General features: G+C 42.5%; 1 protein-coding gene across 12 annotated transcripts in view; it reads right to left on the reverse strand.

Annotated features, from left to right (window-relative positions):
• lmo7a (LIM domain 7a) overlaps window positions 1–18,182 on the reverse strand; it is a 56,253-nt gene extending 38,071 nt beyond the window's left edge. For 11 of the 12 annotated variants that reach the window (XM_023280614.3, XM_023280862.3, XM_023280782.3 and 8 more), the window contains exons 1-5: window positions 18,045–18,182; window positions 17,705–17,819; window positions 10,501–10,571; window positions 7,558–7,627; window positions 2,895–3,001 (exon numbers count right to left, since the gene is read on the reverse strand). In XM_023280614.3, coding sequence (XP_023136382.2) covers window positions 2,895–3,001; window positions 7,558–7,627; window positions 10,501–10,571; window positions 17,705–17,773 — 317 coding nt within the window. In that variant the 5' untranslated portion in view covers window positions 17,774–17,819; window positions 18,045–18,182. Of the gene's footprint in view, window positions 1–2,894; window positions 3,002–3,120; window positions 3,160–7,557; window positions 7,628–10,500; window positions 10,572–17,704; window positions 17,820–18,044 lie in introns of those variants that run through there. The other variant, XM_035953792.2, reaches the window with a different exon arrangement.
• Between the last annotated feature and the right edge of the window lie 660 nt (window positions 18,183–18,842).

Here is an 18,842-nt window from a genome sequence, read left to right on the forward strand (position 1 = left end):
CTATCTCTATCACAACAGTTTGTCATGCCACATTGCAATTTTTATGCCAAATGTCTTTGCGAGCAATAAAGGTCTTTATCACAAAAGGTTTCACAACACAAAGCAATGCAGCACTGCAAGCGGTGGTGAGGTCAATACTACAACAACTGCAGAGCTCAAAGGTCAGAGCAGACATTCAATAAGCTTTTATGGCCGTCGTAACATTCGTCCAGTACGAATTAAATTGTGTTCTCAGCCCACGTCGCCTCACTCAATATCTGACTGCAGCTTCATGTCAAGAGACACTGGCCTTGTTAACAGCTATATTTTAAATGAGACTGATCAATAGACCCTCAGCCAGTGAGGCTTTTTTTCAGTGTAATAGAGCTGAATCAGCTTCTACAAAGAAAAAAAACAGGGTTGCATCTAATGTTTTTACATTAATGATTAAAATGCCAATTATATTCTACATTAATCAATTAATTGTTGGCACATAAAAAGTCAGAAAACTGCAACAAAAGAAAAGTCCCTTCATGTTCTCCCAGATGGCTTGTTTTGCCTGATAGCAGTCTAAAACTAAAAGATATTTCCCCAAACTGGAAGCAGAGAATATTTGGCATTTTTTTTCTAATCAATTTTCTGTCAGTCCACTCACTGATAAACTTGACCACTCTTTCATAGAGTTTAGTGCAGCTATAAAACAATTTGGGCAACTAATACACTCATAAAAGTATAAAAACACACAAGATCAAAGTTGAAAGACAAGAAAAGGGCAAAAAATGGAAGAGAGGCGGTTGCTTTATACATGAGGTTTTTCAAGCCCTTATGAGAAGCTGTTTGCAGCGCTGACAGAATAACAACTTCATTGCTGCTGAAACAGAGAGCAGAGAAGCTGAGCGAGGCACCTGTTAGACTGGGTTTAAGGGAGTGGAGGTTGGACAAACACCAGGGGCAAAGACAGCTGAGAGAGATGACTTTCTCTCTCTGTGTGGCTCATTTGCCTACAGGCTCCGATAAGCAACAGTGCAATAAAGCTGTTGGTGGCCTGTCTGCAGCCATGTTTGGGATTTTCTCCTCATGTTACCCTTTGTGTGCCATCCCTCTGTACGAGTTAGAAATACTGCAGCTGAGCACGTGCATAATTGTGTCTACTAGCATGCATCCCTGTACATTTTTCTGAGCATAAAACAACACCTGATGCATTTAACAACAAGAATGATATTCAATTAATAAAACTGACTCATGAGCAAATCAATAGAAGCAGCTGCAGGTTCATCTATTCACCCTATTAGTGCAGCAGCAGCAGCGATCGAAGACAAAAAAAACTATTGATGTCTTCATCAAGTGAACCACACACTTCAGCAAATATAAACACACAGGTGTGCTCTAAAACCCACATGCAGGAGGGGAATGTGCTGGTAGGAGACTACAAACTATTAAAAGCTTTTCTACCCTGAGTCCAGATACCATTCCAATCAATCCTGCTTGTCAAAGTCACCCCCGGTGCTAAAAATAGGGCAGCGAGAGCACTTTGGCCAAACCCCAGCCTGCAGATGGACACAGAGGCAAACAAGCCCAGCTACAGTAAAAAACAAACAAACAAGCAAATAACATTTTTACGACAGTTTCTGTTAGCTGTGAGTATGAGTATCATTTTCCCACCTTGTTCCAGTCACACTGAAACAAGTCACCTCCCACCAGTACTGTAGTAAAAGGTTATGTAAGACGGGAAATGTCTGATAATACACAGGGCCATCACAGGATTATCTTTATGTTTATGACTCTAAATCAGACATTTGGTGGATGATATCTGAAGGCAGCATACCTTCTGCTGTATGGCAAGGGTGTGTCTGGAAATAGGGAGACAGATTTGTTTATTTAGAGTCCATATTCCAGCTAATGTACAGTACATCTGCCGCTGTCTGTGTGACGAATGTGGTTTCGACACCATTGTCAGCGAAGAATGTTCTGGGTGGTTCATAGGAAAAATGCTTGAAGAGGTTGTGGCGACAAAGTGAAGTTCACAACATTAAGAGAAACAAAAAGAACAGAGGCTCTAACGCACTTTAAGGGCTTCACCTTACAATGTTTCGCCACCTAAAGTGATGCATTTGCTGCTCAGCGCCCATCTACTTCAAGTTTAACAACCTGAAGGCATTGCTGCTGAAGCACTTTTCTTTCTGCTTGTGCAGCACAGAGTGTGTTCACAGTGGATGGACTGAGCACTGAAGGCACACCTGTGTGAAAACTGAACAGGTTGTTCGGCATACCACACGCCTCTCCGGCAGGCGCACAACTGACACAAAAGCAACTGTCTAAGACGAAAAAATAACAACAAACACTATGGGAGTGTCATTAAATTACACAATTTCTATTCCAATTATCAGAACGACGTGTATTTAAAAGCTATCATTAGCATCTGTCAGTGATCAGTTAACTTTAATGACTCATAATTTGCGATTGCAGCCATAATTTGCTTAATTTGCAGCAAAGGGAAATGAATTAGATCAGATATTTTGTAATCAGATCCAAACACACGCTTAGTTTCACTGGCTCTTTGTGTTTTCATCATCTGCTCCAGCCATCACATTTATGATGAAACACACAGTACTGAACTTCAACAAGTGTGTGCCAACAGAAGAATACATGCACTCTGAAAATAGCGCTGACCTTTTTTAACTGCAGCTTGAATCATGCTTCACATGAGGGAACATGTGCTCTGTGAAACCATAAAGTGTGGAGGTTACTTTTAAAACCTTTCTGTAAATGTTAATGGCAGCAAGAACACAGTTGGTTCACTCACGGAGGAGTCAAAAAACAGGAGCTGCTCCCAGTTACAAGAGGATCTAAACTCTGGGAAAGCAATAATGGGTATCAAACATCATTTTGCAAAGCTCACAAGATCAAAAACTTACTTGACTGTGACTCTTGTGGACAAATCTTGAAGATCCCCGGGGTGAAAGAGCTGCGCTTCCTTTAGTCCCAGCTTCACGCAGGCCTTGAGGAAGACGTTAAGGTTGTCCTGGACAGAGAACAAAGCAGGGATGAGGGCTGTCCACCTTCAGAGGCAAAGAAAAATCACTCAAGAATTATCAGGCAGGGACAGAGGCTACAAAAGATTGCTTCCAAAGTTCATGTCACCGGAGAGGCAGAAGGGAGGAGCATGTGTCTGTAGCAAATAAGAAGTGACCTGGTGGATAACACACACACACACACACACGTGGAAGCAGCAGTGGTGTGTTGGTGGAGGTGGAGGGGGGAGAGAGAGGGAAGAGGCTGCCCTGACAGGAGCTGAGTGACAGCGGCGCTACCTGTGGGCCGGGTTAGAGTGAGGACAAAAAAGCCAAACCAGGTACGATGACATCAGAGCTTTGCACAAGTCCCACCCAACCGGCCATGCGAGTGCACAAAGTGACGCACACAGCAGCCTGCCACCGCCTCCTCCTCCTCACACCCTAAAACTGTCCCCTCCTCTCTCTCTTTCTCTCTATGCCAAGCCCTTCAACTCGAGAATACCTGTGGAATCTGTGGCGTGGTGAAGTATTTTGGACACATTTCGGTTGCTATGAAACATGAGGTCGGGTGACAGAAACTGACAAATATTTCCCTGAAGCAACCTCAGAGGACATGGGAGTGTTTTTTTTCCTCCTCCCACACCGTGTCAACCACGTTTGCGTTGCATAAAGTTTATATGCGAGCACATGATTTGCGCAGATGTGTGAGTGTAACGCAAGGCAGCGAAAACACATTACGGCCTATGAATATACACACACATCCCATGCATTTCAAACAAATCCCCGACCACAGCAGCGCCATTCCCTTCCTCTGTTACGACTTTTCCAGTTGTAATCCCAACTGTCTTGTTTTGTAAGTTGGAGCTTCCCATTGGGACGGAGCTGCTTAAGAGGGTTTTGATGTAATTACACATGGTTTCAACATGGACTGGAATAATTAAGGGGTTGCTTGTTCTATATTTAAATGGCAAACATGCTTATTAGCAAATGGTAGAAGAGAGCTGACCTCTCAGTGCAGACATCCCTCACTAACAGCTTTTGCTTGGCCCTTGACTGTACTTGGCTGAGCTCTACAGGTCACTTTGGACCCATACGAGCCATAAATCAGCCTCCCACCTGTTGTACAGAAGTGCTGCTGCCACTCTTTATACATTATGACACAGTACAGAGCTTCCCATATTCACTTTGTCTCTGTAATAGATTTCATAATGCAATTTTCCAGAGTGATTCCTGAGAATCGGATTGAGTAATTCATTTAATTACGCAGGAACCACACTGGGAAGCTTGTTCTCACACCTTTTTCTCTCCCATCATTTGGCCACATAACATGGCTCACGTGTACATTTCAGTGAAACTAAATTCATGAGCATGTATTTCAGTGAGTACAGCATGTACACAGTCATAAATAGCTAAGTCTACATGACATCTCGCTTACTTTGGCTCACCTGAACGTGCTGACAGACAAGACAGCCCGAACATAATTAAATTTCATATAAATATCTGATTGAATTTTTGTATTCTGACACAATCTGCTGTAACATAGCTACATGTGTTTTAAACATAATGTAATATAGCCCTGATTTTTTATTTTAATTAACATATAGAGAAAAATCTGCAAAAACTGCTCTTAGTGACTACAGCATTGCTAAACAAAGTGAACAGTTAGGGACTTTTTATTAGCATTTACCCAAATCTTTTATCATAATCCATGATATTTACTGAAACTTAAGGGCTTTTATTGTCTAAATCTACCCATAAGTGGGGCTCAGAATGGAAACTATGAGCATAACTGAAGCAACAAGTATATTTGCAATCACAACTTAAGCAGGAATCTAATTTACAACTATATAAATACAAAATCTAAGCAGGCCACACAGGAAAACCAAACTTTATTGTTGAAATGATGAAGGATCTCCCACCGTAAGCCCTGGCTGATGGAATTAAGACAAATATGACATCATAATTAACATCATTAGGTATGAAAGTTGCTTGACTGTAACGAGCATTACGAGCCAACTAAAAGCCCCCTTAACAGTCGGTCCCAGAACATGCACAGATGATGATGATGCTGGAGGAATGTTATGCTGACTTGTGCCTGCACATAATCCTGCTAAATATGCTGTACCCATCCACCAGCCTCTAATCCTCTCATGCAGACTTGAGGACCCTGATTTAAGCACTTCACACCGAGAATGGGAAAGATTTGACTCTTAAGGTGTCCGATCTGGTAGAAAAGGATCTTCGTTTGTACCGCTCACATTGTGGCTGCTCTATTTCTTTCGCTGCGTTCTCTGTCTGAGACGGGCATACGCTGCAATTACCCTTAACTGACCCCTGGCAGGCGAAAGCTATGGTTAAAATATCAGGCTACGCATTTTCAAATCCTGTGACAATAAACCGAAGAGGAAATGGAATACTTGAAATGCTGCCTCTCCTCAAACGGGCCCAATAAAGGGCCCTCCCATCCCAAAAGTCAGATCCAGTCATAACACGCACCCGTACAACACAAACACAGTAACAAAACATGGTGAAATGCCTGTCATTGCACAGATGATTACACAGACATTTAGATGACTTAAAGACACCCCCAGGGCAATTGAAACTGTCCGTTTACCCCCCACCCCGTTACCTCAACTCACCAGGGAGTTGGTGTATGCAGCAGCGTGCCAATTACTGTGTATTTATGGTGGGCAGAGGCCAACGGAGTCATCTTTAACCTCCCTCTGACTTTACTCCAGCCTCAAATCCAGGCCACTGTTCAGCCTCACCCCACAGACTTTCTGCCTTTTCTTTCCCAGCACCGGTAAAAGCAGAGCCAGGCCCGAACCCACAGCTCACTGAGCGCTCAGCAACAGGCAGAGAAGTGTGCTGACATGAGAAACATTCCCTTGGACACAAGTGAAACCAAAGAATAGGCTCCGGGTCTGGAGCCAGTGTTGCTAAATATTCTGCAAAACCAAAGATTTATGTTTTTTTTCCTTCTTCCCCCCTCTCTTTTCCTTCCCTGGGCTTTTTATTTTGCCAGAGCTGGAGGCTGGTATCGATTTAGAGTGCTGAAAATCTTTCAAACAGCAAAACAACACTGGTAACTGTAATGGTAGAAAATGTTCGTTTCTGAGTGTTAATGAGGCATGTTTGCAAAGAGCCTTTCACTGAGCGGTGGTTAAAGTCACACTGCAGCTACATTACAAACCGACAACATTCCTCTTCTTTGTGCAAGGCATTTTTCTTTTTAGTCTCTCTTTTAAATCAGAACACTGAAAGAAAAACATTTTCTAGTCTCTGACACATATCCTAAGATAAGTCCCATGTAGTAATCTGTTGTGTAATGAATGTTAAGTTCATTCACAAATTTACCAAAGCGCAGCTAAACCCCAGCGTCAAACACCCAGCACCTAAAGATCGCACTCATTGCTATTTATAGAGATGAGAGATAGAGCAGGACTACTTGACTACTTGGGGAGAAAAGCTATTCCCACAGTGGACTGAGGGTGAGTAATGTTTGGAGAGCCTTTCACTTTTCTCCATGTGGTTGGCAGTAACCGATCGCCTCGGGCCGACCAGAAGCCTTCGCATTTGCGGGAGAATTTATGATCAGGTGGTTTCAGGTTGGCGTCCAAGTCGCGGAAATACCACACAAGTGCTACTGATGGAGGAGACACTCATTACCTCAGCAGGTGCCCGGCCAGTTCTACCAGCAACGGTCCAAAACAAACTGGCAGGAAATGTGATTTATGCCATAACACTGATATGGTGGCACAGCGTTTGGTCGTGCAAATACTATGTTTATAGTCTGTTTATTTTACTGCCAACTTGTCATTGTCTTACCAAACATGCGTTAGAGATCCTACTAACACACACACACACACACACACACACACACACACACTCAAACACACACTCAGACTGCTTAGGTTAGAGTTGGGGTTCTCTATAATTCCTCCAGACAGCTGGACTCAATTACTCCCACAAGAGAGAGCTTTGTGAGGGATGGGTTTAAGGTAGGTTTTCAAACCTCTACTTCCCAAGATCTTGTTTGCAGACACTCCCAAAACATCTAGTGAAGCCACTGTGGCCCAAAAGGCCTCAGCTAGAGGATGCTTAAATCTAAAGACGCCGCTAAACCTGAAAAAGGTGGAAAGTTTGAGGGTTTTTCCCCTCTCGTCTGACGTTCCATCAAAAATCTAATTATCCTTCCGACACAAAGACTTTTTGTCCAAAATGATTGATGGCAGCCGCAAGCATGGCAGATGTCATATTTAGGATGAACTCGAGTGCAGCCTTTCAAGCAGCTCCACGTTGGCTGAACTTATTAGTGTGGATGGATATGAGCAGCGACAGGTCACTGAGGCAAACACTTTTCACTCGCTGGCAGCCGAGCCTCAGACCTGTCACCAGTCAGCTCAGTCGCTGCTGCTGCACCTTGTACTGCTTCTGCTCACAGCTTAACACTCAACATTTATCACTCAAGCAGGAAAAAAAATAGAATAGCAAACCTGTTGAAGCTAGTATGAGCAGTTGAGGTAATAAAAAATGCAATTAAATAAAAGAGAAGCCCACTCACCAGTCCAGCGATGGGTGTGGGCAGCCTGTTCACCCTCTTGATCAGACCAGGCTTGATCTTGTTGATCAGACTGTGAATGAAAGCAGGAGAACATCAAGGGAAGGCAGAGGGGAAGTGAAAGCTCTTGGTCATTGGCTAGGCTGGCGTAACTACCGAGGAATGAACAAAACGTGTTGCAAAGTCTCCGTGTTGTGTGTTTACGACTTCGTTTAATGGCGGCCACCTGGCTTCGCTTTAGTAAATCGCCAGTGCTGCAGCGTGATGTAAACGGACCGGGCCCTCTGCAACGCCAAAACAACCTCAAACAAACCCTGAATAACCACATATCAGCTCAGGGAAACAGTAGTGGTTTCAGATGGAGGCAGTGGAATGTTGGTGGGTTTTGAAAGGGATTTATAGTCCAAGAGGTTAGAAAAAAAATCCCCAATAATAATATTCATTTTTAAACACTGCATCAGGTCTGAGAGAAAAAAAAACAGCTTCCTACTTAAGTAAAAGTACTACTGCGTCCTTTACAGGTGGATATGAGTCGTGTTACTCAGTTACAAGTCATACATTCATAAACAAATTTACAGGATTAGCAGCAAAATATCGAAGCTGACGTTCACTTATTCAACGTTTGTTTGGGGTTGTTAGCAGTGGAGGAAGTGTTTTTGAAGCAGTGGATCCACATTTTTATATCATGGTGCAGAGGAGGACTGCATTAATAATATCATCACCAATTACCCAGCAAATTATCATCATTTAACAGAGAAAAATGAGCTCAAGTCAAGATCATCTAATGTCTTTTTTTTGTTCAATCAACAGTCCAAACCTTGAGGATTTTGAATTTACTTCAGCACGAGATAAGGAAAAGCTTTTCAGTCCATCAGTAAAAGGTCTGTAATTTTAGTAGTTGCAGATAAAATTTCTGGTTGACTTACCAGTTTACTGACCAATTGTAGCAGCTATGATTCAGATCATCAGAAGTAGAAGTGCTCACGTCAGATGGGCTTCTATTATTAGACTGTTATTACAGATAAACAGCTTTGAATGATGGCGTTAATGTGACTACTATGTTCACTGTTCAGCAATTAAATCTGCTATGTAGTATTACAGGATATTGTCTGTAGTGTAAAGCAACAAAAGTGGAACTACAGCACCCTTAGAACCCTAAGCACTTCATGGGTGGTTTTCCTCGTCACATTTTGACTCTCTGTGGGTTCATTTTTCACAGCAACATAAAATCCTGCACCTTTATGAAAACAACACAACCATAGCTAGTGGTAGAGAGAATTCAAAGATGTCTTTTGTGCTGTATGACAAAGTTATAATGCCATAAATCCTAAAAAAAATCTTGGATTATTTACCTTGTAAAATTAAAAAAAGGAAAAAACATGCACAACAGTTTTCCAAGAGCCCACAGATGTTATCAATCCTGAAAAAATGGTGGCTGTACATTCTGTAGATATTGTTCTTTGCTTCAATTTTTAATTGGTTTCTATAGCAGCCACTCAGCTATGATAAACACAGCCTGCAGTTCAGCCCAGTTCAGTTGAGAAGTCTCAGAATATTGGTCATAGCTGAGTCAGTCGTGGTTTTAAGGTTGGGCAGAGGAGGAAGAATTTTTGTTTTTTATGAACCTGGCTTGAGCAAGTTATTTATTTTTGGCTCTTTTTTTTTTTGTTTGAAGAGACGTGATGATTTTTGATGAAACATCTTGATCTTTAAGCTTAGATTCGAATAACTTACCTAGTGGCCCGGTACAGATGAGAACCATTGTTTGCTTTCTGTTTTTACCATTTCTGCTTAAAATAAATGGGATACTTGTGCTGATATTTTAAGGTTCAGAGGGTGAACAGCTCAACATGAGGCAAAATAATTTGTAAGGGCTGCAGACTGGGGGCGGATGGGGTTGTGTAAGACTATTGCATGGGATGACAATAGATGTTAAGAAAGAATGCAGAGGGCAGTGGGGTTCAGGTTTGTCATTTAGCAGTGAAACAATAGAGCCCCATAAGATAACACACACTTGAAGCTAAGTAGGATATAATCATGTGTGTGACCGACACTAAACATTCCTTTCCAAGCAAGAAGCTGTGATAACCACAACACAATAGGGATGGAGGCTGAGTTTCTAGGTGAAGGTGATTTAATCTGCCTTCCTCTTCCTTGAGAAAACACGGACAGCTCATTGAATGAAAGTGTCTGTGTTGTTCTCTGTGATTAAGCAAACAGTGGAGTCAGGCTCAGATCAGCACAATGAATGGCTTCTTCTTTGAACCGACGCCAATGGAGGTTTGGGAGATTCTGCACAGGCCGCTGGTAATTACAGCGTCCTGCTGATTCGTGCAAATCACATCTCTGTGTCCATCTAGCAGGGCTGCCCACATACACATGCATAAAGGAACATGATGCTTTCCCTCACACACACCCTCGGTCTAAGAAAAACCACAATTCTTAGAAGAGCAGTTAGTGAATCAATGCAGAGGCCAATTCTGCACAGATAAATTTGTTCTTTTAACTCATCAAAACTCTTGGTGCACCCGGGCTAATGAGAAAGCAGGGAGCCCTGACTCGCCACTGTGGTTTCAGATGGAGGCTTTCCATTCACTACATGACTTCTCACAGCTCTTATTAAAGCACAGATAGCACTCCGCCTGATCCGCAGATCTGTAACATGTGTCAGACAGACAACACAGCTCCTCTTGAAATAGATCCCATTTCAAGACCACAGGAAGAAGATCTGACAATGAAAACATCAAATAACCACATCTCTATTGTGCCGTCTCCAAAAACACTGGCTCGCTTTATGTGGCCAGCAAACAAACAGTGACCCGGCAGGGGGTCGGCCTGGGAAATATCAGTAACACTTACGTCGGAGTGCAGACCCGGAGGAGAGCAGAGGGATTCCTTATGAATGAGTGCCTTAAGAGAGGTGCCTGGGAAAAGCAGAGTACTTACTCACACAACAGAACGCCATTCTCCAGCGCTGATCGGAAGTCGTTGCCCCCGAATTTTTTCTTGGTTACTGCCTGGAAAAAAAATACAAGCGATAGAAAAACAGTGAGCAAAACAGCAAGGAGGGGTTGGGTGAGGAGAGGAGGGGTGGAGGCGGTGTGTCAAGAGGGGTGGGGAGGCTGGAGAAGAAAGGTAGGATGTTGAGAACAGTAGCAGAGGAAGCCAGAGGTATTTCCTCCTGAGTTCCTACACTGTCTCAGCGGGACAGAGTTGAGTACAGTTCCTCAGGTATTCCTCAGGAGCTCTTCAAGCTGCTCGGTTCTTCTCACTTCAACGCTAAAAAGCTTCTGGTAAGCGGGAGAGCTGTGCTAAAACTAGTGCTGGAGCCAGACTGCCCAAGCCACAAGGCGATGGGAGCATCTGGAGGAACACAGCGCTGTGTTATAGCCTCATGCCTTTCCCATGATCTCAAACCACCGCTAGCTGCAGGAACACCAAGAGCCATTATGCAGGCAAACACACACTGCATGCATGACGTGCAGCGTTACACACTTAAACACATGTGCATATACAGTAGAAACACAGAAACAAACAACATCCTCCATTTTAAAACAATGCCTATACATTTTTTTATCTCTCTAAATATGCAGCTATTCATGAATTCAATATGTTTTTGCTCTTGAAGGAACCAATACTTTGGTTTTATTAGTTTCATGTGAAACTGTAAGTTTGTTATGGGATATCAAATTCCTGCTGATGGCTGCGCCTTCCACTGAACTTCCTGGTCTGTTTTGTAAGAATATTTGTTTACCACTCCATACCTGAGCTCACTAAACCTACACAAACAGGAAGTTGAGTGAATGTCTGTCAGTTCTGTAAGATCCCTCATATGCATGGACACAACAGTTTTATCAATCCCAGTAAGTGTTGTATTCTCAGAAATCCCCTGTCTTGCAATGCTTGGATGACTTTTTAAAAACACATTGGACCTGGATTCCTATCAAACTCACTTGTTTCTTGTCCAAAGATCTAACTTTCCAGGGTATTTCACTAAAGTCAGTCAGTGAGATCTTCTGCTGAAATATCCACAAAAAAAAACAACAACAAAAAAACCCAAAACTGGGCTGAAATCCTCTAAGCCACTCCTTCACTGAACTTCCTGGTCTGTTTTGTTGGAATATTTGTCCATCATCTACCTGACCACTCATTACCTGAGCTAGTAAATCCTACAAAAACACTGTCTTAGAATATAGAATGTGTATCTGCCAGTCCTACGCATTTTGTATATTTGTTTTTTAAGAACAGGTTTGTAAATTTTCATTTGGATGTGCATCAAAGCAAATCATTTTCAGCCTATGCATGGATGCATACAATATTTTTTTGCATTCTAGTAAGTGTTGTATGCTCAAAAATCCCCAGTCTTGCAATGTTTGGATGAGTTTTTTTAAAACATAATGGACCTGGATTCCTACCAAACACTAATCACTTGTTTCTTGGCCAAAGAATGAACTTTCCAACGTATTTCACTGATGTCAGTGTGTGAGATATTCAGCTTAATTATTGTAAAAAAACTGGGCTGATGTCCTAAAGGCCACTCCTTCACTGTACTTCCTGGTCTGTTTTGTTGGAATATTCCTCCAACAACTTGACCGCTCTTATTGTTTGAATGTAGGTGTTTAAATCTGCATTTGGATGTGCAGAAAAACACATTATTTTATACATTTCTAGACATGGATGATCACTTTTTTTTTTTTTTTGCATTCTAGTAAGTTTAATATGCTCAGAAATCCCCTGTCTTGCAATGTTTGGAAGACTCTTTCCAAACTGACTGGATCTGGATTCCTACCAAACACTAATCACTTGTTTCTTGGCCACACGTCGAACTTTCCAGCGCATTTCACTGAAGTCAGTGTGTGAGATATTCTGCTAAATTTTCCCCCAATACCCGAGCTAAAAACCTGCCCTCTCTGGCAGAGGTTACGACTCTGCTGGCAGTTACATTTGGCTGCACAGCGAGTTCTGTAACAGTTGCTGCAGGAGCGTGTGCATCATTTTATTTTAGGAGCTGATAATACTCAAAACAAAGTACCATTTATGCAGAAGGTACAGCAGGCATCTGGGTGAATATGATATGAAAAAATGAAAACATGAACCTCACTTGCAGAGCGGACGAGTTCACGCTACTGTTCAGTGAGGCAGGTACAGCTGGCACCAACAACAACATGCATGCACACACTCACACACAAAGCTGAACGAGTCGGGCGAGTCTCACCAACCAAATCGGCCAGATGTGCCTCGTTCTAAGCCTTTTGTCTCATTTCCTTTGTCAAGAGAAACGGGACAAAAGCCGGGACAAACACTGGCATAGCTGAGTACAGGCCTTCATGTTGAGGAGGACAGGAGAAACCAGAACAATTACAGAAGCCACTATTATTATTGTCAAACATGTCGTGCTCCACCTCAGACCACACCCATGGCAACCTGAGATGGCCGAGGCCTCAAATACCCATCATTCCAAGAGAATTACACCACGTTGTAATGGATGAATAAAGATTAAAGTTCTCACACTCTGGCTGTCTGCAGTCTTTCTGCATTTGCATAACGCGATCAAGCATCTGTTTGGAAATATTTGTTTTGTGTACAAAGTGTGTACAAAGCATACCGAGATCTTGGCATGTTCCTCTTTCATTGACACAAATGCAATCGGAATGCGAGACAGGAACACAGACAGACAGACACGCAAATCTGCCAAAATGCAAGACGCATACATTCACACAGAGCAAACAAACCTTACAGTATCAGTCAGGCAGTGCAGCTGGCATGTGAAATCCTGACCCCTACTGTTCTGTGGATGTGGGGGCAGCAGCTGGGATTCACAGGCATGCAAATAAACAACGCAGATGGAAACAGCACAGCGACCATCACTTCATCTTTCATCGTTTGTTCTTAATGCTGATGTTTTGTTCCTCTTATCGTAGTTACATCAGGCGATCAGAATGAATGGGAGTTAAGATGTTATCTCCCAGCTCAAGTGTGGGACCCACCCTGGCACCGGCACTGAGCTTTACTCCTCTATCGTCATCATTAGAGGTATTAACTCCCCTTAGATCCAAGCCTGCTGGGCCCTCTCCCTCCTGTTGAACCTGCCATGTGGGATAACAGCTCTAATCTGCAACAACACACTGCTACCCTGATTTAACAGGGAGATTTAAGGCCAGAGCAGAGATTTCAAAAACAGCTTGCCTTCCTGTAAAAACCCACCCTCGCTCCCCACAAGAATGCGCCGCTGAACGTGTCCGAACTAAGACAGATAGAAATGTGGTCCTTACAGGTCATTATAGGCCCTGAAAGCCCGTGTGAAATTAATCATCATATTGCAGTGAACCAAGAATGGAGTCTTGGGAGTCTCTGGGTCCATGACCACAGTTATTGTTTATTCATTTCGGGCACTGAGGCAAATCTGTATTCAAGGTTTGTGCGGATGCAGCCCCCCCGCTACTATTTGTTCCTAAAATGTTTTGTTCCTTCCACGGTGGACAGGGGCACAGGTCATCAGAGGGCAGCTGGGACATCATCCAGATATTTGTGACTCAAGAAGAAAACATACCAGCTATTAGCAGGGACACCGTCGGCATATTCGAATAATGGAAGTACATCAACATGTAACTGTGGGTGAATGGCCTGTTGTGTGAGGGCCCGTTTCACGTGAGTACGTCTGAATGCCTGTGGCCTCGTTACTAATTGCTTTCTATCAAAACAGTCAAAAAAAACCCAGAAGCCCTGAGTGGCGCTACAGTGAGGTGACTAATGATCGCTTAGTATGACGGACAACACAATGGCATGGGTCACGGAAGAAAATTCATGAGTGCTGCTTACAGGACTGCCACAAAGCTGGCAAAGACACAAAAGCATACTCAAAAAATTCAAAAGTAACACCTGTGTCTAGGGTAAGTAATCCTTCCACATTACAGTTTTTATTGGGAGTACTTTGGAGTGCATTTTCTACCAACATTTTTTCCTAAGTTAACCATTAAAAGCCTGTTCTGGATGTTATGTTGAGAGGCAGAGACTTAGTTTCCTGAAAAAGACACTTCAGTTGAATATCTAACTCTTATTGCTTTTATCATCAGTAGACTTCCATTCATGCCCAATTTTTATGGAAATTTCCATCCAGATATGATAAAACCAGCTGAGGTCCTAATCTTTGTGTTTCTAATTCAGGGGAACTGACCTTTAACAACAGGCTGATGTACTGATATTATTAAATTAAGAAGAAGTTTGCTTGCTTAGTTTCAACCTCTCAGGAAAACGTCCTCCTTTTCTGTGTTATATACTATTATAAACAGAATACATTCATCTGTCCAATAAAACTAACAAACAAAAAACTTAAACTTGAGGTCAAATATATTAAAATACATATTTATCACACATCTTTTACATTTTATAACACGCTTTTAAAAAATAATAACTAGATGAATAATTACAAATGAAAAATATCGTGAGTTGCAGCCCTGATTCAAATCATTTATAGAATAAAATGGCAAAGAAAATGAAGAATCGTGCAACATTGTTTCCCTAACATCCACCAAAACCATCCGGAACCTTGGATCTGGTTCAGTTTTACACGAAAGCAACAACAAGAGAAGCAGCAAAACTTGAAGACGTCCACAGGATTGTGTTACCTTTGAACGTCTGCTTTGTTCCAAACTATGCGGGCAACACAATATGGTCCTTTTCAAGCAGATGTGCACAAACAGAGCAGCAAAATCAATGCTAGAGTTGAAATCTTATACAAACTCCAGCCTGCGTTGTTACATGACCTCCAACCAGACCGGCTGATTACCTGTTAACCCTCGTGTTGTCCTGCAGGTCAAAACTGACCCGGTTTAAAGTTTGAAAATGTGGGAAAAAAATCTATTTTCACAGTGAAACTTCTGATGTCCACATTTTCAACATTTTTGGGAAATTTCTGAACACTTTTTGATGGAAAAAAAGAAATGTTAAAAATGTTTCTTAAGAACATTAAAAAAATAAATAAATCAACCAAAATCCAACAAATTTCACTGGATTTTGGTTGATTTTTATGTGAATGTTCTCAAGAGAATATTAAAAGTTTTACTTATATATATGGAATCACTTTAGATATTTTTAGGATTTTTTGGAAGATTTTTACTCATTTCTTAAAAATATTTACAGGAATTTTCTTGCCAAATTTGGGGGATTTTTTTTAAAAAAATAAAACTTTTAAGGGAAACTTTTAAGGAATTATTGGAATTTTCTTCCTGAAGGTTTTGCAAATTTTCAGAAATTTGAGGAATTTTTTTGCTGAATTTTTGTATTTTTTTCAGACAAGAAAACAATATTTTTTGATGCCCGTAAATGAGGACAACAAGAGGGTTAAAAGAGCTTTTCCAAATGTTCTGGGTAAGACCTTTCTAAGTGCAGGAAAAGCGTCATGACGTGTCTTGTGATGTATTTATATGACACTGCATGTTTGCTTTTACAAAACCACAAAAACCGCTGAATTTAAATCTAATACTTGAGCCCTCATTACATCACCATTACTAACACCAGGCCGTTTGTCTTTACAGGCAGCCACGATCCTCTGACCTGTAAGTTGCACAAACACTGCCGCTTGTTCTTGATTGTCATAACTGTCACACTTGAAGCCTTTTCTATTCAGCTAACAAGGAGCTCTATTATTCCAGCAGGCCGTGTGGTTGTAGGACACAGCGCTCTGTGCTGACAGGCGGCCAGCTCCAAGGGGGCTACGCTCACAGCCATGGCAGCTAATGCAGGAATGTGTCCATGTGACAGGCTCCAGACCATTTAGTCCAGTTTTTTAACAACACCACCAACCTCGCCGTGCACACATGCCTCTGTTTAAAGTGCTGTGAAGCCGAGCAGCTTGTTAATCATTCAGTGGCAGAATCCAGTAGCCACAAAACTTTCTCTTTGATGAGAATCTGTTCCCCCCTCTCCACCCTCCTCCCAGTGCCAGAGCTCTGATTGCTCTTGTATTTCCTCTGTGGCAACCCCTCTCATACATAACACCTCTGTGTCCTTTACCTTTAGCTATTTGTTCTGCTCCCTCTCCCTAATCTGCCACCGCTGCCTGAGATCAAGCCCCCACCTCGGTCCACGGAGCTAAGCCGCTACAATGGGCCAGTGTGCAAGTGTGAGAGACACTGATGTCACATCCAAAGCATTCAGATTCACCCCTCATGAAATTAGAACAATATTTGTTTAGTCAGAGCCGTGCTGCCGCTCCGTGCCACTCTGCTGGGAGGAGAACTTTGCGAGATGAGGAAACATAATTTTAGCTGCTTGTTAAGAGAAAAGAAAGAAAGAGTTTGGCTTGAGGTTGAGTGGAAATTCCAGATAATATGACATTTTAGAAATGAAATGGGACTGCTGCTGAAAGTTCTGCTGGATAGTTATGTTTGTTGGCAGGTTTTTAAAATTTTGATGGCTGCCACAGGAAAGGGGGCACATTATGACTCTTTTGAATGTTTATATTACACAATTTCTATAGTTTGTCACAAACATTACACGTGTTTTTGATTCATTATTGTGCCATAAATCTTGAGTAAAACCCCAGTTTTATGCCATTTTATGAACCTGGGTTGATCCGTGCCTATCGTAGGTGTGTAGCTCTGTTGACTTTTCCTTGCTGCCTGCTTGCAACTAGAGTTAAAAGTCCCAGAAACATTAAAAAAAACAACTTCGGAGCAGGTCTAGGCAAGACCTGACAAAAAGAAGCAGCAGCCAATAGTAATGATGAATGAGGTCAAAGCTATGTACTTGTACAGATAAGACGGGGGGCAAGAAGGCTACTGCTCGGAGAGGCCAACTCATTCTAGTTCCTAAAGAAAAGATTTATCTCACCAGCTACCTGAGACCTGAGGTCAAATGTGACACATGCCTCCATACATCTGCTGGTGCAGGGTGCTATTATTTGGGACTCCTGCGTTTGGAGGCAGCTGCTCAGCTTTCAGCCATAAACTTACCTCTCAAACAGGAATGCACCGGTGGATAAAAGTCAGCTCCACGTTAGAGTAGACAAATACAATCATACATCATCATAAATAAGGATTAAAGTCTCAAAAGATAACTTTTCAGCAGCCAGTTTTATGTCCCATTTGGGGGTGTTACGGGAGTCCTGTCAGAAACTGTGAGGAAAAGCTTTGAGAAAGTTCTTACTCACCTCAATCCATCTCTGCGCCTCCAAGTAGGCTTCGTCGCAGCTGACAGAGGACTGCTCACGCCACTCCATCACAAAAACGTATTATCCGAGCTTCACCGGAGGGCCAAGTGGGTTCCTAATGGGTCGCATTTAAAGTCCACGTGAATGTGAGCCGGTTCAAACAAAGCAGACGGAATTTACGCACTTTAAAACTGGTCAAGGCGCACACAGGTGAGCCATTAGTCACACTCCCTCATTCAACAAATATGCCTCCTATTGTGTTCTTTTTCCAGCTCATCAGTGAATGAATGCAAGGTGTAACAGTAACACATTCCGTCTGCATCACCTCTCAGCCGCTTACCTGTTTCTTTTCATCCGACACACCTGCGGGTTCTTTGTGTCGCGCAGCACCTTTACGCAGCGATCAGACGAGTCTCCGTGCGCTGGATTCAGGACAGACACACTCCCGGCCGCGAGTTTCAAGCTGCTCCAGATGAACACTCATGGCAGGAGGGTCTCCAAGCTGAGGTCCGGGGACCACCCACGGACCCCCTGAGCGGCTTCCAGGTGAACGCCAAGGCTCGAGTTCGCGGTTATTCTCTCGCTCTGAGGTTTGGGTCAGAGTTTCGCTGCTTTAGAAACAGCAGCTGAGAAGCACCAAAGTGGAGCTCAAGCAGCAGAATGCTCCAGAATGCACTTCTTCTGGAGAAACCGCTAAAAAAAGGAGAAGTGAGCTCTGTGGACTGCAGGGCTTCACACACAAAAATGTCAAAAAGTTGGAGCTCCTGGACAACTTTCCTGTTTGAGGGACTTTCACAGCTAACTTCTTTCCTGCAGCGCCACCCAGCGGTGGAGACGGAGCATTGTAGGATGAGAAACAAAGTCAGTGCAAAATGTAAATAAATGCCTAAAAAGTAACAACCCAGCTGGATGTTTTTTTGTTCTAAAAACGTTCTGAGAAAGTTCTGTAAAGTTTTGGTAAAAATATGTTTAGTTCCAAGAATGTTCTTCCTAAAGGCAGGATAAAGTTCCAAATGTCCTCCCTTTGTTATCATGTAACTTAGTGGGAATGTTTCCTAGAAGAATGTTCCCAACAGCAACATCCCATAAAACATCCTCAGATTGTTTTAGGTAATGCATCAGATTACAGGAACGTTTT

The sequence above is a fragment of the Amphiprion ocellaris genome, chromosome 11 (assembly GCF_022539595.1).
Source record: "Amphiprion ocellaris isolate individual 3 ecotype Okinawa chromosome 11, ASM2253959v1, whole genome shotgun sequence".
Classification (NCBI taxonomy): Eukaryota; Metazoa; Chordata; class Actinopteri; family Pomacentridae; genus Amphiprion; species Amphiprion ocellaris.